This window comes from Struthio camelus, chromosome 2 (assembly GCF_040807025.1).
Source record: "Struthio camelus isolate bStrCam1 chromosome 2, bStrCam1.hap1, whole genome shotgun sequence".
Lineage (NCBI taxonomy): Eukaryota > Metazoa > Chordata > Aves > Struthioniformes > Struthionidae > Struthio > Struthio camelus.
The window spans coordinates 113,239,986-113,258,540 of record NC_090943.1 but is presented as its reverse complement, the minus strand read 5'-3'; the positions used below and the strand labels follow the sequence as shown (position 1 = coordinate 113,258,540).

At 40.0% G+C, this 18,555-nt stretch overlaps 1 protein-coding gene across 4 annotated transcripts in view; it reads left to right on the top strand.

Annotated features, from left to right (window-relative positions):
- LDLRAD4 (low density lipoprotein receptor class A domain containing 4) overlaps nucleotides 1-18,555 on the top strand; it is a 290,118-nt gene that overhangs the window by 139,784 nt on the left and 131,779 nt on the right. For all 4 annotated transcript variants that reach the window (XM_068932106.1, XM_068932108.1, XM_068932107.1 and 1 more), the window contains one exon: nucleotides 2,664-2,804. In XM_068932106.1, the coding sequence (XP_068788207.1) occupies nucleotides 2,664-2,804 (141 nt within the window). The remainder of the gene's footprint in view (nucleotides 1-2,663; nucleotides 2,805-18,555) is intronic.

Genomic DNA, 18,555 nt, shown 5'->3' with positions numbered 1-18,555 from the left:
TGTCTTTCAAATAGAAGCAGCATGTCCTTTACCCCACTAATTTTCTGAATGTATTGGCATTTAAGGTTTATTTTATAATATTTCACTTTGCTTTTGTGTTACACTCCTCATTTAAAATATCTGCAAATTTTGAACCCTTGCAAGCCTACTTTTCTAATCTTCCAAAGCAAATTTTTCCTTTTCTTGTTAGTTTCTTACTGTCTAAAGTTGCAAAAATGAGTCCTAAAGTGCTGTAATTATCAGGTTGTTAATTTTGAGGCCTGTCTTTTAAGTCTCCTTTGCAAAAGTAACTGTTAATGACCTTCTTAGTTCCTTGCATTTCAAAGGCTCCCCCTGCTTGGTTATGATATTTTTAAAACTCTATTGGGGAAAAGAGAAAACTGCGCGCTTAAATGGTTCTTCACTTCTTTGTTGTTGCAGAGGAGGATGGGGGACAAAGCAAGAGGAGAATTTTTTTTTTTTGGTACAATATTTTCTTGCACAGTTTGAGTTAAGTACTACAGGGTTGGACTGAAAAAGCCTGAATCTTGAGGACTTTATTTGAGTAAAATAGTTGCTGATTTTTAAATACAGTTTGACCAAGTAAGATTTGAGCCAATGGAACAGAAAGATAAATTTGAGAGTATACAGCAAGTGCTTATTTTTCTTAAATGATATTTTATGGTTTTTATTTTCATTCTTAAGTAGCATTTTATATGTTGCGTATGTTGCTGCATATATTTTGCTTGAGCAGATTCTTGCTGGTATGTGCACCAAAATGTCATTAATACTCTTGATGAAAAGATTTTGGACTGAAGTCCACAAATCACTTTTATCTACAAAATAAATATGCTAGCAAAAATGATTTCATTCCCTTTCCCTATTTATATTTCCCCCTTTGCTGTTCCTTGCTTGTGTTGCAGATCAGATATATATGGGAAAGTATCATGCTCTGTAACTATTGTTAAGTGCTTTTTAGAATTACGGATTCTGTTTTCTCAGTTCAGTTTGAGCCCTGTCCATGTGCTGTTAACGATTAATGTAAAGTCTCTTACTGGTATTATTGAAGATGACCAAGTTCTAGCTCATTGCTGAAGACTCAGCGATCATCTCGCTGTTAAGCACTATCAGTCAGCCCAGATTGCAGCCCTAGAGAAACCAGGGTTCAGGAAATGGTGCTCCTTTAAATGAAATACTTGTGAATGGCCCTTATATTTAATTCCATCTGCTTTCCCATTGCTCGTGAATGCAAATCACCCAGGAAGTTGTCAACATTCTGGAAGTGTGATCATTAAATTGTAATTTTTCTAGATACTATATGTTCTCTGTTCTGTATCTGTAGCATATTAATCATTGGAACAAACCTAGCGAGAAAGCTTTTGATATAGTATTTATATTTTTGTGACTATTTCTTAATTGCATCTCGAAAGCATGCTATTAGGCTTCATTTCTGGAAGCGACATTTAAATGGTCTGTTTAGCTGAAGGGCAATGGAATTTTAATGATCAACGCTAGCAGAATCCTTAGTACATACTGCCTTTTTTTAAATGTTAGGGTATTACCGTTTCAGACAGAAGGCAGGTAGGTGAGTGAGACTGAAGGCCAGCTTACCGATGGAAAATCAAAGAAAAACATCCAAGATGACTAGGCACTGCACAATAATTCCCATAAAAAGCCACCCCTGGTGAGCACTTACTGAATCTTTATCAGTAAACAAAAGGGCAAGGATGGAGGGTTGGCATCTCTGTCAGAGCGGGTAACTGCAGGGCTCTCCTCTCGGGGTAAAATTTGACGGGGGTGAGATGAGTTTTCTCTTTGCACTTGTATGAAGAGGCGGAGTTCATCCAGTGCAGTGTCTTTCATGGCATTAAACAGCCATCCTGCGTCCTTCTGCACACGAAGGAGAAGGGGAGAGCAACGAAAAGGAACTTGAGGGAGCAAAGCTTTTTGTTTCAATACTTGCTCACATAGAACTTTTTCCTGCTGACTGAACCGTGCGTAGGGGAAATCATTCATTTCTTCGTAATGAGCAAGTTGCAGAAACTGCGGACTGCCTGCCTGTAGCATCCAGACAGTTTAAAGAGGTTTTAGAAGTTTACTGACTTTGTAAAGCAAACTGGCCCGTGGGAGTTCGATGAGCAGACACGGAGTGCTTGATTGTAATTAGTTGGGAGACTGGCAAATTGGCTTTGGGAAGGTAGTTAAGGAATAATTGGCTGTGTCTGGACAGGATTGTTGCTGGTAACAAACTACGCTGTTGCCTTACAACTGAGGCTGTTTTACGTTGTGCAAGTCCTTTTTCATGTGGGGCAATTATTAGTTTAACGCTTAGTGCTGTCTTGCCCCAAATATGCAAGGTGCTACACAGACGTGTAAGAGCACAAGTCCCTGTCCTAAGGGAATTGTAAACAACATGACCTGGAAAAAAGCATTGTCTCTTTTTTTTGATGAAAAGAGGATAAATATCAGAAGTCGAATTTCCTCAAATGGCAAATCTGGTTTACTAGTGGATTGATTCTGGTGGTCTGAAATGTGTCATGCATAGCTAGGTGCCCTCTATACTTGGCAGTGCTTAAAACTACTGCCTTATTTATTTTGGTGATAAAGTGCCAAAGTTCTTTCTACTGTTACGGCACCTACGATTTCCTTATGAATTTTGTTTTGTTTTGTTTTTTGCCTTTCAGAGTGCAAATTCACCTGCGCCAGTGGTAAATGCTTGTATCTTGGTTCATTGATTTGTAACCAACAGAATGACTGTGGGGATAACAGTGATGAAGAGAACTGTCTGCTTGTAACAGAGCATCCACCTCCAGGCATCTTTAGCTGTAAGTACTTGCTCTTTGTGAGCCTCCATGTATGTGGAATATGTCTGCTACCTCAGGAATCAGCGTGTTTGCAAACTTGGTCTGCCGTACAATATCTTGAGGGGGATGAGACAGAGAAATAAAACAGAATTTTCTCTGAACCAGCAATGATTTGTAACATGCTTTTTCTAGGTTTCTAAATCTGGACAGCTGTAGTTATGCAGAGGGAAGGGAGGAATTTGTGCTGCAGGTATTGATGTGATGTTACACTCTTATGGATCATATGTGGCTTTTGAGAAAGACAGTGTAACATTACAATTGCCAGCATAATTTGTTTTCCAAGGTTCTAAAAAATGCTTTGTGCTGTCAGTTTGTCAGTCTTTATGTGCTATTAAGAAACTTAGTGTTTGCAGTCATCATCCCTACTTAATCAAATAATTTTTCCTGATGCTACGATCAGTATGACTTGGTAGGTCACTGAGCTTTTGTCGGTAGATATCAAAAATAGCTTTAGTTGCTATTCCTTGGTATATCAGTAGCTCACACAGAGTGACAGAGCTTATCACTAGAATTCCTCTCTTAATGCTTTGCCCTGAATGGTGTACACTGAAATCAAGTTTTGATTTTTTTTTTCTGTTCTGCAGTTATTTATTTTTGGATCACAATCCAGCTTTCTGGTGGGAGGAGTAATTTTCCAATGATGCTTCTGGTCTATAATAGATTTGCTGTTGCTGTGCTGATTTCCTGTTGTACATCATGGCACAGTATTACCTCAACATTTTCTTAAAAGAAGATTACATTTCTGCTTTCGGGAAGGCTTTATCTAATGCAGGGACAGCGGAAACAAGTACTGCTTGTAATAGGAACGTGACTTTTCATACGTGCCCTAGGCCATCTCCTTCCAGGTAGGGTTGAAAATCGTTTGGCTGGAAATCCATAAGCCCTTACTACATTCAGTGTCTACTAGAGAAACTTCCATATGGAGTGAGGTGTCTAGCACTGTTTTCCAAATGGTTTGGTTCTGTCCAGTATCGACATCTCTGAATAAGCTATTTCAGCCCTGGCTGTGAGAAAATGGTTTAGGCATATCTGTGTTATTTATGGTGTTGTTAGTAAGAAAAATTACAAGCATGTAATAGCAGCAAGATGCAATATTAAGTATATTCTCAGCATTTTGAATCTTCACTAGAGCGGATTCAAAATGGAAAATTGTGTTGGATAGGTTCCCTTCATCCTCTCCCCTCCAACCTCCATTTAACATGTTTTGAAATGACTAGTGTTGTACTTCCACAGTGATTTCGGGGGTTTTGAAATAGCAGTAGCCTACAGATGATTTGATTTGTTTTGGTTTTATTTTAGTTTGGAGTAGTTTTTTGGAATGGAGATCTTTCCAAAGCTTCAGTACTAGCTGTAGACTGCAGTGAGAGGTCCAGGTCAAAATGTTAAATGTATTCCTCCGAGAAGTTACGCCGATTTTGGCTTTTGAGTTGTAAAAAATTGTGCTTTATTATTTGTGCATGCAAAACTGCGAGCGTATCTTTCAAGTTCAAGTAGAGGGCTGTTGTGCCTGCGCTACTGTGCAGCTCTTCCCTTGTGGCGGCGAGGCAGCCCAGCGGCGGTAACACGCAGCAACTGGGGCGCTGTCGCATCACACGTTCTGTAAATCTTGGGAGCAGCTTGTTCTAGGATGATAGTGCCGAGTATGAGAGCACCACTGTATTAGGTCTTAACGTTTATTTCCTTGGTCGGTAGCATTAATTTAGCGCTCGAACTCAGAAAGCCGGCGCTTTGCACGCGCGCGGGGGCTGCCGCTGGAGCAGAGCTGGGCCCAGCGCCCCGCTGGTGCCACAGCCACAACTGGCCCCAAGCAGCTGATCGAACTCTGAAAGCCCCTGTGAGGCCTGAGAGCCAGGGAACTCGTAGTTGTTTAACGCTCCCCCTTGCCAGCGGTAATCACGGTGTAATCGTAGCAGTATATTGGCACCGAGGGCTGGCGTCCTCCACAGGTGCCTCTCGGTTCTAGAAACGGTTACTCGCTTGAGCCGGGACCTGTACATTTTCTGGTGTGCCCTTCAGCCGCCTCTCTCCCCTCAGGCACGTGAGCAGCTCGCAGACGTGAAGAAACGCGGGCCTGAAAGGCAGCTTTTGCAGGTCCGTTGGCTCCTCCTCATCTCAAGCAGATTGAAGTATATCCAGGCCCCACCTGAAAAAAATTCGTCTGTGAAAACCCTTCAGCGGCAGGTTTCCTACTCTTTCCGTGGGAACTTAGGTTGATCTGCTTAATGATCCTTTCTTCGGAAAGTTTTGGAAATTAAGGTGGCTATACTTCTCTTACTTTCAGCAGAAAGGGGAAGAATTGTTTGCCTCCTTCCTATGTCAACCTTTCACAGACATGGAGACTGTCATCGTATGTCGGACAGTTTCCCTCTGATAAGTTTTATTTTTTTCATTAATAAAACCAAGCTCTTTCACATAAATCAAGTTTCCTTAAATTTGTTATATTTGTTCATCTTCTCTGGCTCTCTCTAAAATAGGGTGTCCAAAACTGTAGTCCTGCTACTTAGGACCTCCTCAGTGCTGAGTGAAGTGGAATAATTACATAAACAGTCCCTTTAAGTCATCCAAGAATTATATTTGCTGTTTTTGCAACAGCATTGCAAATTGGTGGTTTGTAGAGGAGATATCTGATTTATTGCTAGGAGCATTCTGAGATGTTTAACTTTTTGCTTACCTTGTGGCAGAGAGAACAGTTCATGATTTGGTGCATTTTTGGATATTGATAGCGACTGTACTTTTTCATTGCAATAGGGAGTGTGCGATGTGAGCTGGTTGAATAAAGGGACACCTGTTTTAAATCAAAAAATAAATAGCATGGTAGAACAGTAGTCCTAAAGGTGAAAAAAGAGAGAAAAGATCAAAGCCAAACAGAAGGATAATGCAACCTCAAACAGTATTTAAAACAAACGAGGAATAGTGATATTTATCGTGTTCTGGCTATTAACTCAACTGTTAAGTCGTAGAAATCAGGGCCAAGTGGTAATTGGAAAGAACATTATTATGAATATGGCAGTTAGTTGTATTGGCTTATTCCAGCCTTGAAAGCAAGTTTCTAAAATACTTGTTGAAGTGACGTCCCCAGGCTTTAAAGGGATGACATGTTGAATTAAGAAAGTTTTGCATGCTTTTGCTCAACGGTTTTAATGGGGATCCCTACCAGAGCGTTAGTTACATGTGCTTGAAATGTCGCAGCTGACACAGCTCCCTGGCAAAACAGAAGTACATATGTTGATGGGCCTCTTAGTAGCGGCAAGAATGCAGCACTGTAACAGGCAAATGAGTGTTAAAAAAATGACTTGAGGTAAAAAGCAGGATTTTCTTAGACCAGTCAGTATTATGTGCCACCTCTGTTCTTGCATTTTCTTGCTTGTTGTGCACGCTTCATGACCGTGCAGGGAGTCGTTGAAAGTAGCAGTGTATACATGTGTGTTGCTCTAAGTTTGACCAGGATTGCCTCTCTCTTTTTCCTTGGCAGTGCTTTTGTCTTTGCCTAGAGCAGGTTGGCACTAATGCGGTGGTACTTTTCTGTATTGTTTTCAAAGAATCTCTTTCTCATACTGTATTCAAACCTTGTATCCTTGCGTAGAAACAATATTCGTCTCGTTTCACAGTAATACATAGACTGCCCCCAAAGGACGTCTAAATGAATGTTCATAGGGAACTTCCGCTGCAGTTTATTTAAGCGGTATGTGCCATGGCAGTGGTACCCTGTATTTCCTGGCTACTGAAGCATTTCTCAAATGTGTTCTTGCCGGCAGCCAAATCCAGAATGTCTCATTGGAGCTTATTGTTCAGTTCGGTTGCGTGAGCAGTGGTATAGAAAGATGCTTTTTGTGGGTGACCTGCTCCCTGGATTTGTGATCGCAGCAGACACTATCGCATTGTGTTAAGAGTATTTTAAATCTCATAGACCCAGCGTTCATCTCTCCTTGCTGTTCTTATCCGGCTCCCTTCTGAAGGCTGTTGATTCAGGCTTTCTAAATATTGCTATTGAATGTAATAAAACATGTCTCACATATGCAAAGTTAAACAAATAACATATGTTTTTTGCAGTCCTTTGGTTTATTAATTTTCCTCTGCTGACTTGCAGGTAGACTTCCCTTATGCTGCTATGCAGGCAATTTATTTTTGGATAGCATTGAGAAATTAGAGGGCAGTTAGGGGAAATCTGTATCCACTAAAAGATGTATTAGCTAACGTGTGTAAAAATCTGATTTTAAACAGCAAAAGTTGCAGGTCCAGCAAGCGTTAGTTGGTCAAAGTAAATGCTAAGGCATTTAACCCAAAGGTGTTGAGATAATAGCTTGCTTTGTTCATTTTGGGATTTTTAACACAAGTTAGCTACTGTGCTTTAAAATACACCTCCCCCCTCCTCAATGAAAACAGTGTGAGCGTACTTCACATCTTGCTGGACGTAGGCTCTTATGAAGCAGCCATGTCAACTTTTGGTAGGTCCATTTGCTATTTTTATTTTTGTAAACTGTAAATAATTATTAATTACTGAGATAATGGGGATGACTATTACTACAGCACTGCTCTGAGGTCTGCGGTGTGCTAACGAACGTGTGACAGGAAAAATGAGATTAAGAGTAGACTTTTAAACGTTACAGCCTTGGCCTTGTCAGCAGCTCGCCGTTGCATGTGATCTGCAAAATTTGGACTCGGAGGAATTGAAGCAATATGCCTCCTTCTAGCAGGCCACAGTTCATTTATTAGAGCATTTCCCTTTGTTTCACAACAACTGATCAGCCTGCCTTGTCCTGCTAGAAGTAAATTAGATTTTGAAATGGAAAGCATAGTCTGCTGTCTGTTTGCAGGCTGCGCTATTGAAGTGATGGCTAACTGGAAAGGGTTGCAATTTGTACACATGGTGGTGATTTTAGTCCTTGGATTATTTGGTGGAAAACAGTACAGATAATTTTCTTTGCTGTGATCTGTATGTGTACAGGAGAATATTATTTAAACACCAAAAATTGATATGTATGAAAATTTGAATGAATAATAAAATAAGGGAGAAGTACATCCCTCTGGTCCTGTGAAAATTATTTCTGCAACAAATTTTAAGTTGTCAGCATTGATGGAGTTGACGTGTCAGGAGTGCTTGGGCATAGTAGAGTTGGAGTGTGCTGTAGGAGTTCGTTTTCCTCTGTGAGGGGAAACATATCTATAGCTCGCTTTTTCACCACCCCCCACGTACTTCTGTCAGCTCTGAGCCTTGTAGGAATCTGCAGGGGGTTGAAGAGTGATTCTGTTTTAAAAACAAAAAGCTCAATCAAAGGGAAATATTTTGTTTAAAGAGACCTTTGGCATCCTCCTCTAACTGTGACACCAAATTTGTGCAGATAAAAACAACTGCTTAGATTTACATTTTGATTGTGCGTCTGCTTTCATGTGTGCCGGGCTGTCCCACTCAGGTGAAATTTATCCATTTCTTTAAATATTTAGCAGTCTAGCATTGATGTTAATGAAAGTCTGGCACTGCTATTTTGAGAATTGCAACAATGATAGTAATTTTCAGTGTCAGATTACTGCTTCTCAGAGGAAAAGGGAGATGGGAGGAGGGAAGAGAGGAAAAAAAAAATTGTTTCGGTTCTAATAGAGTTTGTCATCAGCCTGGCTGTGCCAGACAGATGGATCATGAATACTGTCTAGACGCTCTCTGCCTGAGTGGAGCTGTGGTCTCTAAGGACAAGCAATGAGACGCCGGCTTAAGTGACTGGGGAAAGTCAGGACGCGCTCTCCTCTAATCAGATAGCAATCAATGCAGATCCCGCTCGCCGGGCTAGAGAAAAGGCCCTCTGTTACTGATAACAGGTCAATACTGACTTCAGCTGAAACTTGTCTATTATCAGGCTTTGGGGAGGAAAGGAGAGGTAGAGTGTTATGACACTATTGATTTCAGCCGTGTATGCCCAGAGACTGCAGAATGATTTAATTCCGCGTATGGAGCTCACTGGGGGTGGCAGGATGGGAGAACCATCATCTGGCCATAAAGCACTTACATAAAGCTCTTCATAAAGCTCTTCTATATTTATTGATTTGTTTAGTCGCGTGAAATATTTGCAAATGCTCTGCTTGCTTACTTCTCCTTGATTTGGCCCACCAGTTCAGAGGGTTTCATGGCTTCTCCCTCCCTTTGGCTCTCCATGCCCTTTGCTGTTAAGGTGAGGTTGCGTAAGGTTGCCTACAACTTGCAAAGGAGAAGCTGCATTAACTAGGTAAGACCCTTAGCCTGAAGGAGATCTTGCTCAGTTTAGTGATCTTTAATTCAGTTACTTTTCCTTCCTCTGCCACTGAGTGCAATTAATGATAAGGAAATAAAAATTTCTGATGTAGACACAGCAATAGATACTTTTGGACTGGTGGAGTTATAGCAGAAACTTGGTTTGATACATGTAGTATCTTATTGGGAAAAGCAATGGATCCTTTGGGTTTTATACTACGGTATAAGCCATTGCATTCCTGATTTTAGTTCTGCATTCATATAACTAAATACTAGATTGGTATTTATATTTAGAAAATTCAGTTTGTTTTCAGCCTTTAATGCAGTCTTGTTTTTTGAAGTGTTGTAAACAGGTTTTGTGTTCTGTTTTGAAACTACTTCACTTTTGCATATTTTTGAAGCTTAGCATGGAAAACTAGCTATTAATAAGAGCTTAACTATTTGCCAAAGCAAAGCATTAAGATGAATTTTGTGTTTTCCTTACTTTACTATTTTATATGGATTTTCAAAAAATACTACCTTTCCTATTGTTTAATTTTAGGCATGAAGTAGAACGCTAACCCCATGAATGCCGTGATAAAAGTGCAATGGAATTTGATAATGCTAGAGTTTACTCCTTCGTCTGCCAGCACATTACAGTATTAACAACTCGGACAAGCCAGACACACACATGTGGCCACTATCAGTTATGAAGTATGCAGGTACAACTTGAGGTATTTGCATCTCCCTAGAAACAGGGCTGAACTTGGCTCCTGGTAAGGAATTTCCATGTCACAAAGTTTCCAGCTGGACGTTAGTCGTATTTTTACAGGTAAAATTTTACAAGAAAATGGAAGCTCACATTCCCTTGCACATGAAAGTGTGGGAATTTGAGTAACTCTGAAATACTGTATCATTCATTTGCAAAGTATACAGTACGGTTGTATCACCTTTACTCAAGAAGATTTAGAAAATAAATTTGTTAGAACTGTTTTTGTTTGTTCTTCATACACATTGTCCCCTCCTCCAATTCCTGTTAGCTTTTAGGAGACTTTGTCTGTACCAAACTTTACAATTTATGAAGTTTATGCTTGATAAGCTTTTCTTCTCTGCTTTTTCTGCTGCTGGTTTCTTATAGATGCACAGAAAATTCAAGTTCTCAGAGTGTGCAGTGCATTAAAATTTTCATTCAAAGAGCTGATTTTTCACATATCTGAAAAATTGCCTAAATCTCCAGCTGGAAATCTCAGAGCAATAAGGCCATGCCTCAGTTGTGATACCAGTTTCTATCTTACCGGCACGCTTGGCTCTGCAAGAGGCAAGAGCTTGTTGTGGACCACTCTGAGGCAGGGGAATGGACTCCCACAGACTGAGGGCACGTTTTTTGAAATTGTTTTCTCCAGTGTAAGTGCATAGGAGTAAAATACTTCATAAGTGCAGGCCTAAAACTGAAGCACAAAACCCAAAGCCCAGTAGCACACCACAGGCCCAATTCCTCACCTGGAGAGAGGAAGAGAATAGACCGTGGGAGAGCTGTTTTTTGACGTTATTTCGTGCACAACTAATAGCTGCTCAAACACTGCATCAGAAACTATACAGAATGAAATTGAGCAACTTCTGTTGATTTTATTTACAGTCTGCATTAGTAAGTATTGCTCACTGTTGTCCTTGCAGTACATTTTCGTTTTCAGGGAAATTTGGTCACACGGTACACGGCGCTAGGAGCTGTATGGCTAAATCTCGACAAGTTTTTGATGCAATTTCCAAAATCCTCCAGTGTGAACTTCAAAGCCACCTCTCTCCCTTTGTCCTTAATTCGTGCAGATCAATTATCACTAATAAATGCTCATTAGAAACGTTGCATCTGTACTGTTTTTGCACTTGGCTAACGCCAACATGGAGAGGAGCAGTTGCAAATTATTTCTTCTATATAGCATTGGAAACCTTTCAGGTGCTTCGCTAGTATAAAGATTATTTATATTTTGATAGGTTTTAAAGCATTTCGGAGAACGTGCTTTGAGGCAGCTGTGAAGGGAAAAAAACCCTTCACAATAAAGGGACATAGAGTCAAACTCAATGATCTTTCTTCTCTAGGAGTGTTGAGGACTATCAGATGTTTGATTGCTTTTTGTTCTGCAGATACGTATCTGACCCGTTATCTCCAAAGACTGTTCGGCTCCATGATGACATTAATCACCTTGATTTCTCTTAGGCAGACTCATTTTTTCCTTCTTTCTTTTCTCCTACTTGTGTATTTTAAAGTAATACGTGAGAGGACGATGAATCGGGAGTATGCTTGCACATTCTGTGTATGAACCGCACTGAAAACTTTCTGCCTGAAATTTGTATGTAACTTGACATATTATGTTGGTGCTCAAAGGAATCCATGCTTTTCAGTGGTCACTTCGGTCTGTATGGTATGTGGAATGATGTGTCTCCATACCACATAGTGGCTAGTCGAAGTACGTTGCCATGGCCATTAGCGTGTAACTATTTTTCTCAGACTGGGAAGTCTGAGAAACCATATTACGCTGGAGTTTCGCAAGCACTCCAGGCTGGCTGGCATAAGCCACTGTTGCCCCTTGTGGTTGTCCCTTTACCCCTCACTTGTCCCGGTGCAAATGTTTGTGCAGCCACACAGGAATTGGGTCGGAGAGCTGGTCAGGGTCTGATTAACTCTGAAAAACTCCCATTTTCTTTCAGGCAAGGCCATGTCTCTAAATCTGTTTTTCGCTCAGCTGTGCAAAGCCTTGTGCCAGCGCAAGGGAGAGGGCAGCACAACAACTGGCCATGGGCAGGAGTGTTGCGTTCAGTTCTGCTGTCTCCTTGGCTGCTTTCAGGTTTTCATGAATCTGTAGTGTTATTAAATGTCTTAGTCTGTGTCTCACAAGAGCACTTAAGCATGTGCTTAAAGAACTTTCCCTGAATATAGGAGAGTTTGGGAATTAGGCACTAATTGTTGCTTTTTTTCTCCTCCCCTATTCTGAAAACCTCAGTTCAAAATATTCTCCTCCCCCCTTTTTTTGACCCAGAGGTAAGGAAACCAAAGAATGAAGCCTCAGAACTTAAAAGAGGGAGTCTGTCATGAATGTTTATGGATTTGGGTTCATTTGGAGTAAATCCATGCTAGTAGAGTGTAACATAAGGTTTTTTTCTTAGTAACAAAGTCCAGTTTGGTTTAAGACATGGTGCTTTACTGCAATAATGTTAGCTAGTGAAAGAAGTTCACAGTAACAGCTGACCTGGGTTAGATCAAAGGCCCAGCTAGCCCAATATCTGGCACTGACCAATTGCAGATGCTAAGTGAAAAGACTATAAGAAAGTCAGATAAACAGTTATGCTTCTCCCAGTAAACCTAGTTCCCCGGAGGAATGCTGTCCTGCTCGGCACGAAGCGCACAGGCTTGCTGCCCTTCTGGGGGAATGTGGCATCTGGAAAGGGCAGGAACATACATAGAGGAAGAAAAAAGGTCCCACTCGCTAATTTTGCAAGTGTAAGAACAAGAAAAGATCCATCAACTCTTTGCAAAGCTCGTTCCAGAAATCTCTTTCAAACCAATAGACATGAGGACATGTTTTCTTCTGTTCAGCATATGCTTTTCATGTTAAGGCATTTTGAATGTAGGACACACAAAAGCTTGAAAGTGCTGAATTCATCTTATCCTGAAAGACAACATGCCTGGGTCTTGTTACTTATTTTATGAGGAACAGATAGTCTTACGTTCCCTAAACTTACTGTTTTCTTTGAGTGGCAGTGGGTTTTTTTTTTTTTATAATTTATTTTTAAGTCAGGACTTGTAAACTGTGACAGCCTTATATTTGACAGTGAACCAAATTCATTTTGTGATGAAAGCAGGCTTGAATTTGGCCTGTGAAAAAACAAATACATGCATAAAACCTACTGCATGTAAAAAAAACATAGTTGGCACCTGTGACTTCTTAGTGCACAGACATCGGATACTGTGGGAGCACATGTGTATATTTTACAGCAGGCATACACTAATGTTTCTTTTTTTTATGTGCACATCTTATTCAAATGTAAGAAGTGAATATAGACTACTTAGCATTAAGAACAATGTCAGCAGTGACGTATAAGATAGAAAGATTTGTACCTCAGCTACTATGAAAACTTAAATTGTTTATTTTTCTTTGGTAATTGAAACAGTGGGTGTTTCTAAACGGACTTAGGAATAAAATCATAGCTAAAATGTTTTTTGTTCTCTATTTCGATCATAGTCCAGAAAGTTGATCACCCCCCTTCCCCCCATGCTAAGCCACTGTGGGGTAAGGGAAAATAGTAGATTACGAGAGAGAAATTAATTGCACCCTGTATATTATAGCTGACTTTTCTTTAACTTACAATACAGTCTGTGAGGATAGAGAAGTGCATGTAACACCGCGTTGGTGCAATCGTATATGATAAGTTCACACCTTTACTTATCTTTCCAGTAATATTGCTATACCAGTAGCTTTCTTCCTCCTCAGATTTCTCCCTCTTCTCTTCTGTTTCAGTATTGCTGTGTAATAGGTTCATACAAGTAACACGGATTAAGAACCTGAGGGGTATAGAGATAGATAATGACGCACTGTGTGAATACAGAGTCTAGCACCTAGTAGCACCTTGATAGAAATAGAAAGCTGTGATCACAGTATTAAAATATGCTAACAAGCTGAAGGAGCTAATGGGCTGAATTTTTACAGTGCAGATGTTCGTTCGGCACTTGTGCCGAATGCAATAACAAATGTGTGGGGGGCCGATGGCGATATTATTGTGTTCTTGGCAGCACAGTTCTCCAAAACAGTCTTTCCCTTGTTTTACATTGGAATGTTCTTTAGAATAGAAGGGTATATAAACAAATCAGTATGAGTAAGGTTACTTGGGCTAGGGTGATATTTATTCAAATACATGGTTCTGTGGGAATACGTACGTTATTGTATGCAGTGGGAATCTGTTTCTCAATTTGTGGATAGCTCATGCTCTACATCTTCTACTAAATTATATATAGTTGGTTTTTATTTTGTTTGTTTTCAGCCTGGCTCGTCTGGGTAGAATAAACTATATGCTTTGAGAAACTGTAGACCCACAGTCTGATTTAAGGGTCATCTTCCTGGGTTTTCCTGAGAAGCCTCTGTGGTCTCCTAGAAAACCACGATACAGGCATGTAGTCTACTCTGGTACCTCAGGCTGTCTACCGACATCGTGGTACTTTATGTTCTCCGTCTGTCTCCCTCCTTCATGTTCAATGCTCTGTAGATAACAGCAGAAGTAATACTGCTGTCTTGCTGAACCTTTTGGCCGTTTCAATAGGAAACGGTTTTGACTTCTGTCCAGTAGGTTGTGACAACCCTGAAGAAATTACCGTTCCTACCAGGCCAAGATTTTCTAGACGATGTTTGGAATCATTATGTTGGAAACTTACTCTTTTTTTTTCTCCCTGGCAAAGGTATGTTTGCTTGTTTGTTTTAATTACCAAGATGAAAGGCTTATGTTGCTCTTGTTAGTAATAAGCTGTAGCTCTCTTTGTGATACCTGTCACTTTTGATAGGCTATTACAACGTAGATGATCAGTCAGCTGGTCATGAACATTTGGTGCAGGAAATGTATGTACTGTGCTGTATAACACAGGCTTCGAACTGTGCCCACTTTTGACAGGCCTGTTATAAGGTATAGGGAAAATAAATTCCATTGATGTTGGAAAACTAAAAAGAAGGGCCGAAAACGTGAAGAATGGATGGCTTGGTGTTCAGGGAATAGGTCTAATAAAAAAATCCAGGTTTTCTTGGCAACACTGCCACAGACTTCCTGTCCAGTCCTAAAGAAATCACTATTGTTTTTCTTCCTTAATTTCTTTATTTATAAAAAGGAGATAAAGATGCTCATCTACTTTGCAGAAGTAATAAAAGAAGGTGAAATTCTTAAGTGATCATAGTAAGTTGCAAACAGATGTTAAGCCATAATAGCATCAGAAAAATGAGTATTATACTGGAAAAAATACAATAATAAGCTGACAGTGACAATTTAAGAGAGGTTGTTAGAAAAGTGTGTTTTATGTTGTTTATTAACATTAGCCAATATTGTCCAGTATTTATAGGTTTATCTTTAATTTTTCATTTGTACGACTACATCTAAAAAGAGCGAGGAAAATGGATATGCTAACCAGAGTCGTAAGTAGGTACATAAAAAATCCATTTCCATTAAAATGTGACTAGGAACAGAAGAATAGGAATCAGCTTCGTCAGTCAGGTGTAATTCCAAAATTGGAGCAGCATATCTTAAAAACATTGAATGTAAAGTCATGAAATTTGGCTCTGTGGTTTAAGCTAGTGAGGTCTGAAGAGGAATATCAAAAGGATTTAATCAAATGAGGTCAACAGTCAACAAAGTGATGGATGAAATTCCATCTTCATTAATGCAAAGTAATTCATACTGGAGAGGAAAGTATGTGCTATTAATACTGTTTATTGGATCCTAATTAATTATAATTTACGAAAAAGAACCTAACCATCACTGTGAAGGGCTGAGTGAAGACCTTTTTAGGGAATATAGCTCTGGTCAGATAAAATATTTTGGATCAATCAACATGGAATGTGAATGTTATGATGCCGTTATGGGAATCAACACTTCACCTTTATGTGGAATGCTAGAATGGTTTATCTGGTAGCTGCAGAAACATTCTGTGAATTTAGAAAGAAGTTATGAAGAAACACTGATATGAATAGAGACCAAAAAGTTTGGAATTGTTTACTTTTGAGTGTAGATAAATAGTGGGGTAATAAAAAGGTACACAGAACTATGAGTGTTGTACAGAAGGTGGGTCAGAAACTTAGGTTGTGTCATAAGACTAAAAGATCACTCGGTACAATTCTAAACTAATGAAAAGGAAATATTTTTTTCATACATCTTGTTTAGGCTTTAAAGCTTATTACCATGCAATGTTGTTGAGGCGAGAATTTAGCAATGTTTAAGGAAGAAGGTCTGCGAACACTATGTGTGCAGTTATGTAGAGTACATCACCAGAGCAGTATTTAGGAAATATATAAGGCTGAGGTTTCAGGTGTCAAAACATATTTGTAACTGTGAGATCAGTTTGAAAGCTAGAGAGAGACGCATTTCCTAGGTCTTTTAGAGAACTGAACATCCTCATCCAGGAGGACACTGACTGGGTTCCTATGTGTAACGTGAAGCTGAAGCCCGTCATGGGTCCTTTCCAGTAGTGATTGTGTGTTAATTATAATTAAAGTCCCTACGTGCAGTTTCCCTTACTGAAAGTAATTACTCATATTGCATGTAATAAACTTAGCCTTCATATCTTATCACATCTTCTAAAGCGCAAATCTAGCCTGCCTTACGTATCTCCCTTTCAGAGAAGGTGGTTAACTAGTTAAGCTGGACGCTGAGTTGCCTAACAGTGAGAATGGAGAAAGCTCTGGCAGCCTGCGCCGTGTGGCCTGTTGCCTGCCAGTCCCTGGCTGCAGGAGAGGTGCTTGGCCACTGCTGCTGCCCAGCGCGGGACAGCAGAATGGTGGAAACACGTACCAGCAGTGACAGGGAAGCCAAGCGAAGCAAGCAAGGTTTAGTAGTAACTGTGTGGCAGCACGGATTGGTCTTTGATTCTTTAAAGCTTCTTAACAGCCCTTTTGTCCATTCTGCTTGTGTAGTTAATAATCCACACCTACAAAAACATCTACTCTTTAAGCATAAAATACCATACTCCATATGTAAATGATCAACAACAGTGGACAAGACTTCTAGATCTTCTCTTGCAGCAGGTGGTAACAGTTTCTTTGCTTATTGGAACACAAGCTGGCCATTAATTAGGACTTTCAAAGATAAAGGTGTGGAGGTTGTGAATACATGGAGTGATGCAGAGAGGTGGGAAACAGATGTGTGGGTCATATATGCTGCACTGGTGAGAGACTCCTCAGATGCTCTCCTTGCGCTAATTAGCTGCTGCAGTGTTGACTAACATTGGTATTGGTGTGAGTAATTGAATGCAGCCCTGCATTTGGTTTTCACGCTTGTCTTAATCTCTACAGTGCACCATAACTAACGTGCTTCAGTTAAAATTGTTTTGAAAGTGCGGTCTGTAGAACTTCCTTGTTACAAAAGATTAATTTCTTAGTGTAGATTAATGTAAGCATAGGGCCGTTGACATTTTGTCCCCTTGGCGTTGGGTTGACGCTGGAGATGTGACCTGACTCATCCGTTGTGCTTCCTGCCATGCTAATGAACCCAACCAATGTCGTGTCGAATTTAAGTCTTACACCCTGAATACCCATTGTATCTCTTCCAGTTAAGACTCGGCAAAGAATAGCCAGTTTCTGAATTGTCACAGCTGGAGGAGTAAATAATAATGTTACCTGTACGCTGAACAGCTCCTTCAGAAAGCTACTGCAATTTGGATGAAGTTCCCATTTTTCTATAAAATGTTGAAGCATTTAAATAGAGGTATTAGTACTGCCAGTTGCTATGCATGCTTTATGTATCTACATTCTCCTTCTCTCTCACTGTATATGTGTGTGTGTGTATGTATGTATGTACATAGCGAGAGAGGGAGATTCTAAAGCAGTCATTTTTCCTTTGTGAAGTCCAGGTCCAAGACAGTTTTCAGACCCTGCCAGTAATTATAGGAGCGTGCAGCAACCAACAATGGCAATTAATGTTGCCACACTGGGTTACAAGTTAAATATATCGTGCTATATTCCAGGTATAAGAAACATCTGTAAGTCACAAAGAATGACTCAAAATGCTGCTGCCAGGACTTAAAAGTGGAGACGGTATTTATCTGATCCCGTTTCTGCATTTGTGAGATACTTCTCACGCTTTTCTGAAGCAACTTTCTTCTCCTTTTTCCAAGCAAAAAAAGCTTATAAAATTAGAAGAGAGCTTTTAATCTTTTCCAGGTAACTGGGGAAATAATCTCTCTTCCCCGCTCCCCCCTTATCTTCCCTCCCCACAGAAGGCTAAAACATTGTTATTCCTCCCACAATGGAAAGGTGTGTTTTACAGAATACAGGTGAGATATTTGTTGTCTAATAAAAAATAAAACAAAACAAAGAAGGCATGTCTTTGTACAAATGGGCTTTGGAGATCTCTGTTGGAAAGCGTAATTGCTGCATGAGCACAACTGTTTCTCCATGTTGTCTGGAATACTTCAGTTAGATGTTTGGCCACATTTCTATTATGGTTTCTATACAGACATCATTTGTCAAGCTAGTAGTTGTGTACAGAAATGTTTATACGCAGTAGAAATGGATTTCAGAGAAGTTTGAACTACACCCACAGGTACAAAATTCTGCAGTACTTCTTTGCAGTATGCTGAGCTCAGTCAGATAGCTGAGGTTTTTCGTTTTTTCCCTCCCTCCCTTCTGCAGGGTTAACTCAACTTAATTGCTTGTTTGAACCATATCGTTAGACGACTTCTTGGTCTTTCTAGTGAGGAAACTGAAGTATTATTTCACTTTCAAGACCTTGCTTTCAGACTGTTTTTTCATGACGGTGATGCTCTTTGAC